At 37.8% G+C, this 19,600-nt stretch overlaps 1 protein-coding gene and 1 non-coding gene across 10 annotated transcripts in view; one reads left to right on the top strand and one right to left on the bottom strand.

Annotated features, from left to right (window-relative positions):
* Nucleotides 1–19,600, top strand: part of COLEC10 (collectin subfamily member 10) — a 398,420-nt gene that overhangs the window by 332,954 nt on the left and 45,866 nt on the right. For 7 of the 9 annotated variants that reach the window (XM_064476878.1, XM_064476879.1, XM_031439529.2 and 4 more), the window contains one exon: nt 1,260–1,336. The exons of 1 other annotated variant lie outside the window; for it this stretch is intronic. In XM_064476878.1, the coding sequence (XP_064332948.1) occupies nt 1,334–1,336 (3 nt within the window). In that variant the 5' untranslated portion in view covers nt 1,260–1,333. Of the gene's footprint in view, nt 1–1,259; nt 1,337–10,361; nt 10,422–19,600 lie in introns of those variants that run through there. One more of the 9 variants, XM_064476884.1, reaches the window with a different exon arrangement.
* Nucleotides 326–432, bottom strand: LOC116149037 (U6 spliceosomal RNA). Its single transcript, XR_004132675.1, has one exon. It is a non-coding gene; the product is annotated as a U6 spliceosomal RNA (small nuclear RNA).

The following is a 19,600-nucleotide window of genomic DNA, read 5'->3' as shown; positions in this document are numbered from 1 at the left end:
GACATATTAGGAGTGAAATCTGTATTGTTTTTGGTAACGTATTATCTTGTCCACTGTCTAATTATTTTACTTCGTGAGTTGTCTGAAGCGGGGGACTGTGTCTAACTTATTCACCACACTTGCAGCAGAACCCAGAACCCAGAATAGTGCCTTACACAGATGAAGTGCTTAATAGTTAGATGTTGGATAAATAAATGCCATAAAAATGTTTCTTATTTCTTTTTTTTAACATTTTTTATTGATTTATAATCATTTTACAATGTTGTGTCAAATTCCAGTGTAGAGCACAATTTTTCAATTATACATGAACATATATATATTCATTAAAAGTATGGAACGCTTCATGAATTTGCATGTCATCCTTGTGCGGGGGCCATGCTAATCTTCTCTGTATCGTTCCAATTTTAGTATATGTGCTGCCGAAGCGAGCACAAATGTTTCTTATTTCTGAACTTGACATTTTAGAATGATATTTCAGCCAATTTCTTCATTATTAATGAATTATTCAGTGCTGGTGACAGGAAATTTTCTTCTGGAGAATGGCTGGGCTCTAGTGCTTTCATAAGAGGCCATAGAGCTGAAGTCATACTTAGCTTGGTTCTTCCAGGGGGCTCACGTACATGGTGAGTCCCAGGAGTAAGGGATTCTACTCATACAGAGACCATAGTTAATGGCAATATTTACAGATGTATAAGTGGAATTCGAGGTGATGGGAGGTCACATGCCTGCTATCTCCAAAGTGTTTTTTTTTCCCCTTCAACTTTACTGAGGATAAATTGACAAATAAAATTGTATATACTTAAAAGAGTGTAGTGTGATGATTTGGTACATGGTTACCAAAGTCAATTTAATTAACACTTAACTCATCACGTCCCATGGTTACCATAGTTACTATGCTGTACATTAGATCCCCAGTCCCCAAGGTTTTCTGAACCCTAAATTGATCTTCTCAAGCATCTACACATAGTATGAACTTCCTTAGTGACAACTTCTCTTCTGTTGCTCGTGTGCGTGTAGATTATTATTCTTGGGAAGTCTTCTCTGGACCTGGTTGACACCCATTCCCTAAAAGCAATGATCACATTGAATTGCATTTTTTCTAGAATGGCTGTCTTATAAAATAGTCTAGCTGCCTGAGGGTTTGGACCCTGTCTTTTTCATCATTAAATCTACAGACATGAAACTTGATAGGTAATAGTGGCTCAAGAAATAGAAGTTGAATTTATTCAGAAGTTCAGCATTCTTTTTCCCTTTTCTAGGCTCTTCTGGACACATTCGTAGACTTTGAAGAGGCAGCAAGAAAGTCGCTTCTCACTGTTTTCTGCTGCTCTGCATGGTAAGATAGAATAAAGTTGGGCTTTGATCTGAGACCAACATCACAGTTTTGCTATTTCTAGCTTGATAACCTGGAATGTTACTCAAACTTCTCTGAGGTTGCCGAGAGAATGCAATAGGATTACATACACAGCAAATTCACTGATATGATAAAATATTCGTTTCCCTTCTTCTATCACCTTCCTTCCCATTAAGAATATCAAAAACTGTGCTCTGATTAACGTCAGAGGATGGGGCAGTGGACCTAAAAGGGGGTTGATTTAAGGAGCTTCTTGTAATTTTAGAGAGAGGGCCTGGCATAATGGGAGTCAACATTCTTGCATTAAAATTTCCTTTCCAAGAGATGTAGAAACTTAATCAAGTAAACAACTGAACAAAATACCATAGGAGTTTATGTACGTTCACTCCCCCCTTTTCCATATGAGTCAGCATTGAGACTTGTTTTAGGAGTGTATTTGCTCCGTGGATGTTGGTGTCTGTAAATGGTAACCTTATATATACCTTTACTCTCATTCATTTGTGAATCTTGTGATCTCTCTTTGTGAATCTTTAGGTCAATCATCAATAGTTTATTCTTGAGCTAACCTGTCCACACAACTGAATAAACACCCCTGGATTGTCCCCAGCCTTATCAGACCCTACCTTGAGTGGCACTGCTGTCTCACCAGCCCCTCTAATGCTGCTGTCTCTCTCTCTTCCTCACCTCCAGCCACATTCGCTTTCTTTGAGTTCTTTGTAATTTTGTGTGACCGTTTAATTAGTATTATACATAAAATTACAATATTAATGATTAAATATGTACTATAGGAACCATTTTACTAATAGTATTAAATTGTATCACCCAAATTCTGTAACTAAAGACTCCCGAGTCACAAATGGCATGTGTAACGCTGTCCCTTTGCCCCTGCTCACATTGACAGCCCCATCTCTCACCATGCTCTCCCTTAAGCCTTTGCTCCAGTCATGCAGAACTTTCTTTCGGGTCACCAAGACCTGCTGTTTTATTCTGGAACATGCTCTTCCTTCTGTTTAGATCTATCATGCCCCAACTCCCAATTCCACTCACATTCCCACGGTCCGCTCACTTCTGCTCACCCTGCAGTTTTTAACTTGAAGTCGCTTCTTCAGAAGCCTTTCCTGACTCCTCCTGTTCACTTGCCCTGCTAGGGATTCCACAGCACACTGCCCTTCCACTGAACAGTGCTTCTCCTGTGTCAGTGTTAATGCTGGTTTAACTTTCTGACTCTTCCTTTTAGACTGTAAGACCTAAGAGGGGAGGACCCATGTCTATCTTATTTCTTGTTATATATCCAGTGTCTGGCCTAGTGCATGATCTGTTGAAAATGCTCAATAAGTAATTACTGATTAAAACTCTAAGCCAGAGACATAAGGATTTTTGGGGTTAGAATGGTATTAGTTTCCTTTTGCTGCTGTAACAAATTGTCATAGATTTAATAGTTTAAGATGATATAAATTTATTATCTCACAGTTTTGGAGGTCAGAAGCCCCAAAATGGGTCTCACCAGGCTAATGTCAAGGTGTTGGTGGAGCTGTTTCATCTTGGAGGCTCTGAGGGAGATTTTGGTTTTTCCAGCTTCTAGAAGCTTTGGCTTGTGGCCCTCTCCTGCATCTTTACATCCAGCAACATTGGGCCAAGTTCTCTCACGCTTCCATCTCCCCACCTCTCTCTTCTTCCTCTCACTTCTACCTTTATTGGCCCTTGTGATTACATTTGGTCTATCCAGATAATCCAGGATAATGTCTTTATTTAAACTTAGTTATTTAAACCTAAATTCCATCTGCCACCCTCATTCCCCTTTGCCATATAACATAACTTATTCACAGGTTCTAAAAGATTAGGGCATGAGCATCCTTGAGGGTCGTCATTCTGCCTATCGTAAGAATGTTACTGTCTTACTAACCTCTATATCTGTAAAATGAAAGGTGGGGTTGGTGGACCTCTAAGGAATCTTCTATCTCTGACATGCAGTACAGATAATATTACATTATTAATAGATGGATTCTACTCCTTTCTTCTCGGTAAATTATATTTGTCTTCAACAACTTCAAATCATGAGGCATAAAATACCAGAAGGAAGAAAGTAGATACCAACCACAAAAGTGGCATCCTTAGTTAGGCTTGGCTCTTAAATTAGCTATTACTTTATTTTTGTTTTGGGGGACTTAGCATGGCTATAGTCTTAAAATCACACATTCTTGAGAGAGAGAAAAAGATGTTCTCAATTCCTTGGTATTTTGTTGGCACATCAAGGTGGGAGGCTGAAAACTGGGCTTTATTCTAAGCCATGAGAAGTGAAATTCAGGGTATGATGGAAGGGATGTATTTATCACAAAGGGAAGAGTAAAAGGCCATTCCTCCTGGTCCAGTGACATGTAGGGAGAGAAGGGACAGTCACATGGAAGCTCGTAGTGAAATAGGTATGCTGTGGCTCTCCACCTTGTTGAAATCCATATTGGGAATACCCATACAGATATGGGATCTATTGGTCCTTAGCAAGAAAATGTACATTCAGGGCTTTGAGCAAAGAAAATTCAATGAAAGGATCATTACAAAGAGAGAGGTATGGGCAGGATTAAAGGAACCAGTAAGAGATGGAGGAGCACCGAGGACTATCAACAGAATGGGAGGACATGGAGGGGGAGCTGAGCAATCGGGATGCCACAAGAGTAAGAGTTTTACCTGGACACAGGAGGGTCATTCAACAGGAGTTGTGGCCATTGATAGAAGAAAGAGTCACTGTCAAACTATGGCCCCGCAGGGGGAGCGTGAAGGGAACACCTCGATTTCTCTCTCTCCTCACCTTCTGATCTCCAGCTGGTGCTGCTCACCGATTTGGCAAGTTCAAATCTGAAAGTCATAGGGCAAGTTTAAAAAGGACAGTCCCCAGGTTAGGGGGAGGGGAAACAAGAGCAGATGGAGAGTAACTAATGCAGATTAAGCCCCAAATATATGGGACTGTAGTTTGTGTGCCTGGACACAATCCAGATGAAACTCCACATTGAGTTTGGCACCATGCCAAAGGGGCACACAGATTCTTGTCTTAGGGGAGACTTCTAGGACCTTGGCCCCAAACAGGGATGGAGCTGGGTCTCAGGCCTACTTGCCTTGCTTCAGGCCCCACGCTATCATCTTCCACTGCCTGTTATGGGCTCTTGTCAGATACTCAGCAGAGTATATGCCGAAGCAGCATTTCTTTTTTTCTGATCTGGTCTCAAAAAGATGGAGTACCATTTAATTCTTTTAGAAGGTCTTTTTTCTAATGGTATTTCATCCGGTACATCAATTCAGTAACAAAACACTATTGGAATACATATTCAATATTTTTATGAAACAGATACAAGACTAAAAGAATACCACCTAACAGAATTGCTAAGTGCTGATGAGTTTCAAATCTTGGTTTTTCTAAACTGCATTGAGTTCAAATTCTTACCTTGCCTCTACTATAATATGACTCCAGCAAACGACTTGAACTCTTTGTACTGCATTTTCTGCACCTGTGAGACTGAAGTGAAATAAGACAGTTGTTAGGATTAAATGTTTTGATATTCCTTAAGTGCTTACAAGAGTGGTTGGCATATATCAACGATTAAAGACTCAGTAAATGTTATTATTACATGTGTTAGCCAAAACACCCTCTGCTTTTATTCAGCAGACTTTGTGTGAGCACCCACTCTGTGGGAAGGCCTATAAGAAATATTGTGTGTACATCACATCAGAATTTGGTAGGAGAAGCAGACTAGTCAGTATAAGATGATCCTTGACAAGACAGGGAATCATAGAGGTTTGGGTTATATTGACTACCATCATTATTGGTGTTGTCAGAAATTCAGACTGGCCAGACATTGGTTGGGATGTGAAACAGGCAAGAGGGGGAAATCAAGTTTTGTTCAGTGTTACCTCCAGCATTTGTGATTAATACGGCAATTGTTCCTTTTTTATGATTGATTCATTATGCTTTTGAATTTTTGTTTCTTTAAGGTTTTATGCCACTTTTTTAACTTAAAAGCCGAATTATTTATTTTTATTGAAGTATAGTTGATTTACAATATTGTGTTAGTTTCTGGTGTACAGCAAAGTGATTCAGTTATGCATGTATACATATTCTTTTTCATATCTTTTCCATTATGGTTTACTGTTTAACTTTTTAAGAAAATTTTCCAGGAAATAACTTTGGTTTTATGGAATTTGCACTAGGGCAGCAGCTCAAAGACACGTGTTCAATTGCTGGCACTATGACTTGCTGTCTTTATGACCCTGGGTCATCCTCTCTGAGCATCAGTCTTTCATCTAACATCGCAGAACACGATGAGGATCAAATATGTTAAATGGATGTGCCAGTAAGAGTTCAAAACATAAGACTTCGTGCAAATGTAAAGAAGAAAGTTGTTACCCCATGATATACCCCGAGATAACACGACAGTTGTTAAGGACACAGGGTTTGGACTTCAGGCATACTTGGGTTTGAATCCTGGCTTTGCCATTTACCGCCTATGCACACTTGATTGAATAATTGATCTTTCTGAACCTCATTTTATTCATATGTGTAATGATTATTTCAAGGAATGGTTGCAATTGTTATGTAGAAAATGCTTAGCACATTATCAAGTTCACAGCACAATAAGCTCTTTTTTTTTTTTTTAACTATTCCTTATACTGCAGCTTGGGCAGGAACATATCACAGTAATCAAATAAAGAAGCAATCTTGCACCTAAAATTTACAACAAAGAGTTACAACAGAAGAGAGAAACCACCCATATTTGTATCCGTCTCCCTGGCTCAGCAAGATGACTTGAGGAAGTTTTGAAATGTTAGAATTCACACAAGCAATATGGAAAAACAAAACACAGCCCCAAACTGTGCCTTTGGCATGTGCAGAAGGTAGATAAGGCTTATCACTTATAATTTAAAAGGGGGAATTTATTAAACTGGATAAGGATCTAGAATTTATGATAAATGCCATTTCTGTTTTTTATCCACTATTTTTATGTTTTTAATAATTCACATCTCTAAAGTTACATGGGCCATGTAACACTCTTTTATCAGCCAGCCTTTCCTTTCAGAAGACACATAAAAAATTGCAAGGACTTGCAGACACTCAGAAACAATAGCAGGAAGCCAGAGAATTTGCCTAAAAATTGAAGGTGAGTCAAATAGGAAAAGTCTTCGTAACCAAGAGCAACCAGACAGCGTCTAATGTGACTTTGCCACATAAAAGACTCTGTTATAACAGAAAAAAACACACCAGGATCCTGAGCTGTAGAGTTGTGCCAAAAACACACATGAAAAAACATTTCCTGTCTGTCACTGAATTATGTGTCTGGGTGTGACTTTCAATATAGATAAACAATTTTGCTTTCTTTTCAAAGATAACATTACCAACAGTATATTCCAGTCTCAAATTCTGGTTGTTTTCTTATTTAATATTTATTGAAACTTCGTATTCTTTTCATAATTGACCTCTATTTTTATATATGCGCATGTATGTGTGTCTGTATATATGTGTATGCACACATGTTAAATGGAGATTTGGAGGGCATAGAAATCCTAGACCATTAGGACTAGAAGAAAAGTTAACAGTGACTTAGTCCAACTCTGTCTTTTAATAGATGCACTGACTCTAAGAGAGAATGATGATTTGCTGAAGGTCTCACAGTTAGAAGTAGGACTTGGACCACCAGATCTTCTTCTTTCTATTTCTCTTTACCTTTTCACTATATAATGCTGCCTTTCAAAATAAATAAAGTAAAATAAAATAAAATATGAAATAAAATAAAATAAACACAAAAACCTTTTAAAAAATCTACAAAATAGACAGAACAAATACCTGTACAGGGGAATTTTTACTATTATGGATACTGGAAATGCTAAAGCTTGGCAGATCACATGTCCTAGTTTGCCAAGAGTAGTTCAGTTTGCACCTGTTGTCCTGCTGTAATAACCAATAGCACCCCGTTTGCTCTCACAAATGTGTGGTTTGGAAGATAATTTATATGGTCACCTGAATGAAAACACAGGTTTCTTGCTGAATGTAAAGAGGCCCATTTTACATGCAGAGAATCTGAAAGTATTCTAAACCTTGGCCTCCCATAAGGAAATATACAAAAGCTGTCACAAGAGCTTGGGGTTAATAAAAAGGGGGTGGGGGGCAGTATGCGCTTGAAAGAGAGCAAGATCACACACAGTGGCCGTGGTAGAGCTAGCTGTTGCCAAAGACCCAAGCACGTACGCATGGCTCTGCAAGATGTCTTCAATGAGAAATTTGGTTCTGTTTTTATTTTTGTTTGCTTTTAACAAACAAAAATGAAAGTGCATGAAAGAGTAGCAAGGCTGTGCTGTGACCTAAAAACACAGCTGGGAGCTGAAACCCAGATTCGTGTCTCAGCAAAGTATGACTTGAGGCTTGTTGCTCTCAGTCTCTGGGTCTTATCATTTCTCTTATCTCTAAAATAAAAGGATTGAATGAGACTATCTCTGTTTCTTTCCAGCTCCAATTTTAGACTGGCATGGACTTGTTAATTAATTTCCATAATTTTATCCCTTCCCAGGAAAATGTATTTCCCCTCCACCCCCTACCCTCTCCTCCACCTTCACCAGTTTGTCCAAAGTTCTTGATGCTACAGGCATTTTCTCAGAATTTTCAGAAGGTGGGAGAAATGAGCACCACAAAGTTCTCCCCCCTGGAATTTGCCTTAGGCATTAATACAGCCCAACAGCATAAGGTTGGAACAATGAGAGTCCCATCTCTCCATCCCAGGGCCCTGACTGGACAGATGGCACTTGCATTGTCCCATGTTTTTATTGTATTTGCTCAGTGGCAAACTAAGGCTCTGTCTGTACGTGTGGAATGGACAAAATGTGCCATGGCCAATCGACGCAGCTCCACTTTTTTCCCCAATCGGTTCAGACCACAGCCCGGCAACTCATGATGACAATGGGGAAAGCTGGAACGGTAGGATTAGATATGCTGTAACCTTATCTGATGGCATGAATAGACCCAGCTTCATTTTTTCCAGGCTCCATTGCTGAGTTTTAATGAGAAGTCTAAAGGTCAATTACTTTTTGACCGACAGTATGAAAGAGAAAACTGATAGCTGGGGAAAGTTGATTGTATTATTCAGTCTGCACACACAGCAAATTGGTTTTCTATTTATGGAGAATATTTTTAATTAGAGCTTGAATTGTGCATTAAAATTGGGCAACTATAAATAGTTAACGGCTGTGATATTTTATACCTTAAAATTCAAAACTTTTCCCCCCCTTCATTTGATGAATTCTAACCCATAGCTCTCTGTTTACATGTTTGCTATTTTGGTTCTGTGTAATTCTAGAAATAACTAGTTTCAGACAGTTATGGTTTAGTGAACGCAGGGAATTGCTTTTGCTAAAATTATTGTTGCTTGTTTCTAAAACTCCTACAGAATAAATCTACGGTCTTCGGAAAAGCAGAAGTTATTTCCAATGACACATACTATTTGCTGAAAATTTACGGTAGATTGACTCATGCATCTTTGCATTGTACTTAGATTAAACTGCTATAGCTTTGGTTGAGGGGTAGATGTGTCAGTGGCCTCTCTGTGGCTTAACGGTTTGTTTTGATAGGACAGAGAAAGTTTACCTAATTATAGGAGGCTCATTATTGGTTCTGAAGGAGGAAAAAAGTCATCTCAACATTGATTTCTTCTGGAAATGAATCATGCAGTTGTATAACTTTTAGTACCACTGTCTGTCTCCATCTATGATCTTTTTTTTTTCTTTTAGTTAATGTGAAGTTTGTCATTTCAAATAATGTCTGATGTCTGGCCCCAGGCTATTTGTAGATTTATCCTACCAACATGTGTCACTCATCTCTGTTTAGAATCCGCAGCCTTCATCCTAGCAACCTCCTTCTATTTTACCCTGCTTTGGCTTCATTGGTGGCTCTGTACAGATTATAATGGGCTCTCTCAGAAAGAGGATGGTTAATGGTGAGCATCGTTAGGTCCACAGATGTATCGTAAATTGGAATTCTTGACATGAATTTATCATTCAGATAAATATGGGCAGCATCTTATTTCAACGGTTGCTTTACCCACATTTTGTAGTGGCCATCCCATCCTTTTAATGGCGCCTCTTAAAGAAACAACAGAAAGTTAAAACAATTCACCCAACACATTCAATCTCTGAGCTGAAGCTGGAGATGTCAGAATTCTTCCCACTGTGAAAAAAAAAAAAAAAGATGTCTTGATTTTCAAACAATTGTAATGTTTAAATTAGACTTTCATGGTTTTTATGTGGTGTTTGCTTTGTTTACCTTACAAACCACACAAATGAAAAATGGATTTCAGCATGTTCTTGCTTATTTAGGAATCAGTTTCTTTTTATTTAAATTTGTTCCTGGTTTTCTTCCTGTGGTCTTATGGGCTAGTCAGTGGCTTCAACACACATTGAACTATAGAATTTTCTACCTCACCTTTAGCTTCTGTGTGAAGTAACCAGCAAGAACTTGTACATCAAGAATTCAGTTAAAAATGTGATGAGGCCTTGGGAAGAGCATTCCCTTGGGAAACCTCTAAATGCTGATTTCGGTCTCCTAAGTAATCAAGTTCTCCTACCTTGGACTCTATTCTAAAATATATTTTTTGGGGGCAGGGGAGTGTATACTAACAGATGTTAAAAGGTACTATCTCAAAAAAGATGGTACATCATTATCACAAAAGTCCAGCCACTTGCAAATAAAAGAGTATGTGGATCAGTGTCGAAGGTAAATATTTTGGGTACATCTGAGCCCTGGTGAAACTGGTTTACCACTTTGGCTCTCTTGCCACATGGGGAGTGGATCAGGCAGCCAGAAAAGCATGGACTCATTTCAACTGTGGAAGTTCAGGGCGCGACTCCAAGCCAGAAGCGTGGCTATGGCCAGCTGTCTCAAGCCTCTGTGTGTACTCAGTAACCAATAGTATGTTACAACATATGCTGTGTCAAATCCAGCCTTTAGCCTTCTGGATCAAGTCAGGAGAGGCTTTCTTTTATTTGGTGCACCATCAAGGACGCTCCAATTGAATTATAGGGATCAGGAAGCAGAAAGGTAAGGAGACTAAAGATCAAAATGCAATTTGGACTTTCACTTGCAGGCTCTTACTACTAGAATATCCACTTTTGTCTCCTTAGAGAACTAACATATATGTAATATGTAGATGTAGGTTTTCCAATACTCTCCCCATCAGCTGGAATGGTGAAAATTTTCTTCTCTGAAAAAATGTGCAAAACAGGATATGTTTACTCTTTTAAGCATAAACCCCCAAGAGGTATTGTTTTATTTCTGTACTGAAGCTCTCCAGTTTTTTACATTTTTCTATAGGAATGTGATTGCCTAGTATAAAGAAAAACAAAAATTAATAGGATAAAACAAATGGCTTTGAGAGTCCACTGTCAAAGGTGTCATGCTAATTACAGTAAAAATCCAATTAATAAAAACACAGCTCTCAGCAATAATGCAAAGAAATGGAAAGTCTGAATTGCCTTCTTTTATTTAAAAAGAAAAGAAATGCCAGGAAAACAAGCTTATCTCATAGATGTTAGAATAATATGGTGAAAATCTAGGTATATTCTAGAGTTTGAACAAATTGAATCCATCACTATCCATAAACCCATCAATTATAGAATGAGTCATCATTCTACATGGTAACTCCTAAGCCTTGATGCTCAATCATCAAAAATAGAGATGATTTTTTAACATCCTTCTCTACCAAGGCACAAGAAGAGCATCATAGAATTTTTAAAGTTTGGTTCCTTTTTTTAAAATTGGTTTTCTAACAAAGAGGAATTCTCAAGTTTAAAGACCAAGTCTTACTCATTGTACTGTCTCCCATGTTCAGGCAAGAACATGACACAGAGTCAGTACTCATAAATTCCTGATGAATCAAAGGAATTTTCTTTTAACACCAATTGTAGTAGCAGCTGTATAATTGGCTCTGAAGAAGAAACAAAAAGTCAGATCAGCATTTATTGCACCTGGAAAAGAACCATGCTGTCATTTCTAGCGTGTCTGTCTGTCTCCATCAATGATTGGAAAATTCAATTATCGAAAAATTCCATTTCCCTCATTTTTTGGGGAATACACTGTTGGGGTGGTGGAATTAGGTTTTGCAAGGAGAAGCAGACTGACTTTCAAGGCTGACATTGAGACTCTGAAGCTGATTGCCTGTTTTTATGGTTCAGATGTTGATTACTAACCATGAAACCTTGGGCAAGCCACTTCTACCTGTTGCCTGATGATAATAGTGCCTGCCTACTCGGCTTCCTGTTAGAATCTACTTCATATACGTAAAACACTTGTAAAAGTGAGTTTTCCCTAGCATGTCATGAGTCTTAGTTATTTTATTTTTGATGAGATTACTAAAAGGGAAGCAGTAGATTTCAAATCTCTTGCCACTTACAATTTCTAAGAATTTCTACAGTAAGCAGAGAATAATTGATTTTCTTTTTAATATATTCCTGAATGTCAAGAAAAAAATTAAGTTTGTTTGGCCTCTAAAGTTTTAGTTTAATTATAAACCCACAGTTACCTCTTGAATTCACTTTATGGCAGCCTTAAAGTGATATGATTTCTTCAGAGGTTGGCCAATAAAGAGATTTTTCTGTCTAAGAGAAGCTTATAAATTATTAGCTCGGGGCTGCAAGAAACAGTATATATACATTTATTGTCTGATGAAATGTCTGGATGACTATTTTTCCTTAGGAAAAAAAAATTTCATCTTTTTTGGCTTGGTAATTTATTTTACTTAAAGAAAGCTGCTAACTTTTAAGACAATGCAAAATTAAATGAAATGACTGATCTAAGACTCATATGAAAGATATATTTTTGGAAGATAAAAAGGCCTATAAATCAGTCCATATTCAAGTCACTGATACGAAGGAATTCTCTGCCACCACGGAAGCATGTCTGGTGGTTCTGTCCTGGGTTTACTGACCTGTTGAAAGAATGGGAACAAGAGGACAAAGTCATGTTCTTGCTGCCTGTGTTGCTCAGGTAGCTGTGATCTGCCCATCACTCTTACAGTGCTCCTTATTCAGTTAAGCAAATTCATTTTTCATACGTCTAAAATATTCTGAGTCTCGCCACCAACAAGAAAGGCGAAAGCATCAGTAAATACTTGAGCTAAGGATAAAAATAGAGCAAAATAAAACTAATTGCTTTTAAAAAATGAATAAATCCTTTCCTCCATCCTTTCCCCAAAGCTAAGTGCTTCAGTGAAACACATGTGTCTTTCAGAGATATTGCCTGAAATCTGTTTCCAAGTTGGGGGGGTAAGAGCTGAGAAATTCAAAAAACATTCTCATTTGCTTATGGATGTTAACAATCTGTAACAAAGTCTAAAAGCTTAATTAATCAGTTGTGAAAATTGAAATAGAAATAAGAGCATTAATTATAAGTAATGTGCCCATTCACTGCTCTTCCCAGATTACTGTGTGAGGTGGTACTTGGATTACTGAAACTTCCAGTGATGCAGTTAAAAAAAAAAAAAGCACCAAGGTAGAAAATTGGAAGTTTAGAATTCAGATTCCTTCCATTTCCCATCCAACTGGCTGAAGGCAGGTTGCTTGACCTTCCTGAGCCTTAATTACTATATTTATAAAATTAAGTTTTTATGAAGAAGATAGAGATCATGAACCTAATGAAAATGTTATCAGTATTTTAAAACAGCAACAAAAATATCCTACTCAGGAAGTCTGGAACTTGAGCATGAATGAGTGCCTGGCACACAGATGGAATGAAATAAATGTTCATTTGAATGTGCATCAATGCATGACTAAATAAATGAATGTATAGGAGATAAAAGATAGTGACATTTATCCCAGCCCGCGGGGGGATAAATAAAAATAATAAAATCTGTGACATCACCCTCATTTTGGAGGGTGATTACATTATTTAAGTTGTCAGTTTTTCAAATGCATAGCGTGCATATCGTTTACTTAATATGTCGAAGCAATCTGTCAAACTATAACGGTAAAAATTCTGAATCCAGTCACAGAGCATGGAGGTGCTCAAGCTCAGCCTAAGGACAGGTTTTGGACCTTGAATTCCATCTCTGAACCTCAACTACTGTGTGATATCAGGCAAGTCACTTATACACTCTATGCCTCAGTTTTCTCACGTGTAAAATGGGAAAGACAACAGCTGAGATCACAGATGGGATAACCGTGTTATCACAGTGCACTAAGCATCAAAAGAGATGGCTGAAGTACTCGGCACTCCCCCGAATAAAGACCTCCTGGGGTACCTTCATCAGCCCTTGGAGAACTGATAGGAAATACACCAGGATGGAAACATTGGTATAATTATTCCCACCTACAAGATTATCAAAACTACTGAAGTTTCTTATGCTTAGACAAAGTTCATTTGGCTTGGTTTTAGCTAGTGTGGTCCTGGCAACATTCCACAGTTTTAGCTAGAGCTTGCAAAATACATGCATTTTTTTTTATAGGGGGTCAGATGCTAGACAAATTATGGAGAATAGTAGCAACACCAAGTCTCTGCATATACTGGTTTTGATTATTCAAAAAGATCATGTTAATGAAACTTAGGCATCACTCTGAGAGCTATTTACAAGTCTTCTCTGCCAGGTATTTTAAGATAAAAACAACTTCTTCCGTTATCTGAGGCATTAGTCTCATCTAATTTCTGAATCTCCACAGCTGTCATTACTGACTTTAATTTCTAAGATCTGAACTCAAGTTCTGCTTGTGGCACTTATTAGTTAGACAAATTTATTATGTCCCTTAGAGCCTCTGAATCTCTATTTCCTCCTAGAGTTAATGAGATCCTCAGATTAATAGATTATCTGTGGAAAAAAATTACAAATAGCAAAGCAAGCCCATGCTCCCTCCCAAGGTGAGTGGGTGATGTGGTTTCTGTGCCCATTCCATTTTCAGAGGAGAGGGGGAAAAAAAAAGTACTTTCATATTTTAATTTAATTGAAAGAGATGTTGCTGGCAGCGATACGTATCTTAAGGAAAAAAGTTTTATTTTAGAAGTTATTGGGCAAATTTAGTGGAAGGCACACAGGGAGAAAACAAAAATATCTGCAAAATGCAACAAGAAACTATTTTGGAGTTATTTTGGAAACCCAAGAAGGAGGGAAAGTGGGCGTACATGGGATCAAGGAGAGAGGATCAGAGGTAAAGTTCTAGAGAAAATTGACAAGGAAAAGACCCGAGAGAAGATGGCAAAGGGGAATTTCCTGCTGTTACTGGCTAGAGAATTCTGAAGAAGAGGAATGCCTCATACACAGTTTTAAGTTGTTTAATGTGCTCTTGGAATAATCACCCTCTGTTATCCTCAGCACTTGGGTAGAGAGGTAATGCATAGAAATGCCTTGCATTGGTGATGCTTTGGGGAAATCAAGGAAAAGAACAATGTTCTACGTGTGGGTGAAACAGGATGGAGAGCCACGATGAGTGGGAGGAGACAGAAGCAAGATGCTTAAAGAGATGAGCAGTAACAAGTAACTGGAGTGATCAGAGACAGAATAAAAGTTCTGGGGAATTCTCAGCCATTTGAGTGAGGGCAAGGGGCTGGTAATGTTCACAGGATGGAGGCTCAAGACAATTTTATTTAGGTATTAAAGAGCCTTGTGACCCCACAAAGCAGAAAAACTCGAGGACCTTTGGGTGGCTGACTTCTGGTTTAGGTATTCCCTACTACCCGCAGTATGAAGAGTGGTATTTCAGGCTGTGTGCAGTTGTTCTTAGCAGGTGTTCTGCGGTCAACCGTCAGGATTTGAACCCTGACTCCATGACTTTCCCCAGAAACCTTAGGTGAGTTATTAAACCTTTCTAGAGTTAGCTCCCCACTTGTAAAGTGCACATGTTATCTCCCTCTCAGGACTGCAGGCAATATAACGCGAAGTAAAACTTTCTCGTGTGATGGATTGCACGCAGTTGAACTTACAAAATGGGATCTATTATTTCTTTCCATCTTAATTCCGTTGATCAACCTGAAATAATTTATTTTGAGGACGCAACCTGTGAATGTGATTATTCATCAGGGAAATTATTTCATATCAACAGGTTTCAAACAGGTCATGTAACAATGTTCATATTTTAAAATATGTGTACTTAAAATATTCATAGAGGAGACATGTGACAGACAAGCAGCCACTGAACAGAGACACCATGGACCTGGGTTTGAAGAATAGAACACAAAACCAAAATTGAGTTGAGCTCAATGGTATGGCCCCCATATTCTAAAACATTAATCTATGTCCATATCCTCACGGTGCCCAGAAACACACACAGCCTAATTTCTGGGAGTCCCTAAATCTTGACTTCCATTTTCTATGATGTATTCTTACCTCTGAAATTAACGTGTTTAAAAAATATTTTTAGCACCAAAATGCTCATTTTTAAGCAAAATTGTTCCCCCGTGTTGTATACATAGTGACATGTCCTTGTAAGCTCTTGGATTCATTGGGAGAAAAAGTAATTATAGGAGTAAAAGGCTTCAGTATCTATGCCTGTTATGAAGTAGAAGTTTTGGAGTCATTTATGGGAACTTGGAAAAAGGAAGATATTTGCTTAACTATTAAGTTTAGATCTTCCCAAAAGTATTTCATGAAAATACGTTTTGAAAACTATATATGACATAAGTGACCAAAATTCACGATGTGAAGTCTCTGAAGTATAAACAGACCATTAAAAAAGGAACATATCATTTATTAGGCACATGCTTCCCAGCAGAGCTGAAGTAAATATTTATCTCTATAATGCAGGAAATATTTTCCCAGGAATGGGTTATATTCTGTGTTTCATCAGTTCAGCAAATGCCTGATGGTCTCTCTTAACTTCTCTATGTTGAATGTCAAGCAAATACAGCCGGTCAACCACACACTCTTCAATCTGTGTGGAGACCCTACAGCTGAGGCTTCTCGGAAGCAAGGGGTGAAGGAAGAGCAGTCAGTAACAATTACCGTGAAGGACACTCATCCCTGACCTCTGTGTGCAGCGAGGAAAGAGGCAAGGATGCCCTCTAGTAACTCAGACTGTACCTAGTTAGTGCCTGTCTCCAGGGAACTCAGGTCCCACGAACCTTTGTTTGACTCATCTCCATAAGCAGAGACTGGATCTTGGTCTCCTCATTTGCAAAAGTGGAGAACAAAGATGTAGCACAAGTAAATAATCTTCCTAGAGGCAAAATCTGTGATGGAATTAAAAGTTGGGTCCAAGCCTCTTAAATGCTGAGTCATGACTATTGTTTAACATAGTTTCTATTAAACATATTTAATTTGATCATCTATTTTGTCCTATTTAAGTTGTTTTATGCAATTTGAAAGAGATCATGTATTTGAGCTGGCTACAAAGAATAAAAATGCTTTGTCAAAAAGGGAAAAAAATGCCATGAAGTATTAATTTCCCTCTCGTGCCATCAAAAGCATCAAAGAATATCCCCGTTATAAAATCTGAACTTTCTCCCTCTATATAGATCTGACAAGTTATCAAACTGTATTGATTCTTCCTTTATGATACATTGACTATCTTTTTTTCAAATTGAAGTATAGTCAATTTACAATGTTGTGTTAATTTCTGGTGTACAGCATAGTGATTCAGTTATACATATACATATACATATACATATATATATATAATATATATATATTATATATATATATTCCTTTTCATATTCTTTTTCATTATACGCCATTATAAGGTATTCAATATAATTCCCCATGCTATGCAGTAGGACTTTGTTGTTTATTTTATATATAGTAGTTAGTATCTACAAATCCCAAATGTCTTTTCGTCCTACTTTCTATTTTTTCAAGATCTCATCTCTCTGATGGTTTTAATTACAGTCTATATGTTGATGACTTTCTAATCTGTACATCTGGTTTTGATTTCTTTTGGGCCATCAGATACCTCCCCTTGAATATTCCAGAAGGATGTTGAATTCAACATATCCAACACTTGATCTGTCATCTTTTCTCTGAAATTTGTATTTTGTGTCTCAGTAAATGGCATCACATCTAGTTGTTCAAGCCAGGGGCCTGCAGATTGCCCTGAGCCCTTCCTCTCCTTTACCCTCCATTTCCAAGCAATTACTTCCACTTTCTTTTTTTTTTTTTTTAATCCATTTACTTCACTCGATATCCATTCTTGCTTCCAGAGCTGTGATTTACCTAATTAAACTATTTGATCTCTTAGCTTCCCTTGCTGCTAGCATAGGACATAATCCTGGCCAATGAGATGTAACTGGAATTGATCCCAGAAGTTTTCCAAGATGGTTCTTTGAAAAGATGACTAAGTAGCTGTCTTTGTTTCCTCAGGTTGGTCTAAAATCTTTCCCTTCATCCTGCCTAGAATGTAGATGCAATGTTTGGAATTATAGCAGCCCTTTTGTGACTATAAGGAGAGAAGCCACATGTAAAATATGATGAAGCCAAGAAAGTAGAAGTCTTGGTCCCTGGTGATGTATGGTACTACTATGGTAGGATTCTCTGCCTTCAGATTCTTTATTATTTGAAAAAAGCAAACAAATAAACAAACAAAAACACACTTCTTATTTCATTAAGCAAGTGACTGTTGCTGAGTTTCTATTATGTGAAGCTAATGAAGGCCTGTCTCTGACAAACCTCTCATATTCTGATTTTCAGGTCCAACAGCAACATCCCCTTTCTTAAAATTCTTCATCCACTCCTACTGCCCTTGGTATGTTTTCCAAACTCCTAAGTAGCACCTATGATTCCTTTCAAGATCTAATTCTTACCTTTAGCTCCAGCCTCATCTACCCCATCAAGTTCCAAACTCTAGCCTCAGTGAACTGTTTTCAGTTCCCCACACACATCATTCTCTCTCTCTACCAAGACTTTGCATATGCTCCTCTGTCTGTGTGGAATGTGTTCCTTTCATTCCATCTCAACTTTACTTGGCTAATTCCAATACATCTTCCAAAATCTGCTTATGAAACATCCCCTAAAAGAAACCTTTGCTGATCCACCAAGCCTAGGTCACCTACCTGTCATCTAGGTCTCCGTGACAATGGGATGCCTGGTATTTATCCCTATCAGAATGGGGAAAAGATAAAAAGAGCAATGGCAACTGTTTTCAAAGTTCTCTGTCTCCTCAAAAAGACAATAAATTCCTTAAGAAAGAGACTGTGTCTTATGGACTACTGGAACCCCAGATATTATACTACAGTACCTGATAAATAATACATACTTGCTGAATGAGTAGATGAATGAATACATTTTCATCACACATATCTATCATTCAAACTCAAACTAACATCATTATGTGCCCAAATAATTATCCATTCTAATTCATCCAATATTATTCAGGAAATTGCTAGGTATAATTAATCACAGAACAAAAATAACGAAAATCAAGAACTTGCCTCAAGATCCATTAGGACCAGAAGAGGGTATTGATCCCTTAGTAAGTAAATGTTTGGGGATACTTGTGCTCTACAGTGTAATTAATTTTTGTAATTAAGTTTATACTTAGATATATTTATATAATACAATTTAGTAATTTTTATATATATATACCTTTTTTTCTTTTCTCTGGTTACTTTTTTATTGATTGCTTTGATTGAAAAAGCCTCACATAAAGACACTCTTTAGGGACACTGAATCAGTACATACCAAACTGGAAACAAGATTGATGACTTGCTGAATCTGCAAGAACCGATTCCCAAAGTGGAGGCAAAACCAAATTGGGTCTAATTGATGATTTCCAGGCTTACAAACACTTCTGAAGAATTGTAACATTCCAAAAGTTTGGAATGTAATTTTAATGTTAGTTTTTTTTGTTGTTATACAGTTTTATGGACGTATAAATTAACCTCTTCAAAGTGAGGTTTTGAAATTTTTAGTATAGTTATATAGTTGCGCAACCATCACTGTCATACACTTTCATAACACAGCTGTTGCTTCCAAAAGTTCCATTGTGCCCACGTGAACTCAATTCCTGCTTCCACCCCCAGCCTCAGGCAACCCTTCACCTGCTTTCTATCTTAAGACTCTTGCCTCTTCCAGCAATTTCATGTAAAAGGAATAATATAATATGTAGTCATTTTGTTCAGGTTTCCTCTACTTAGCATAATTTGGAGAGGAGCCATCATCCATGGTGCTGCATGTATCAGTGGTCTTTTTCTTATATCATTGATCCGTTGTGTGGATACACTACTTGATGGCCAAAATCCATTCACTGCTTGATGGACATGTGTATTGTTTCCAACTTTTGACTCTTATGAGTAATACTGCTATG

This window comes from Camelus dromedarius, chromosome 20 (assembly GCF_036321535.1).
Source record: "Camelus dromedarius isolate mCamDro1 chromosome 20, mCamDro1.pat, whole genome shotgun sequence".
NCBI classification, from domain to species: Eukaryota; Metazoa; Chordata; class Mammalia; order Artiodactyla; family Camelidae; genus Camelus; species Camelus dromedarius.
This window is presented reverse-complemented; position numbering and strand designations above follow the sequence as displayed.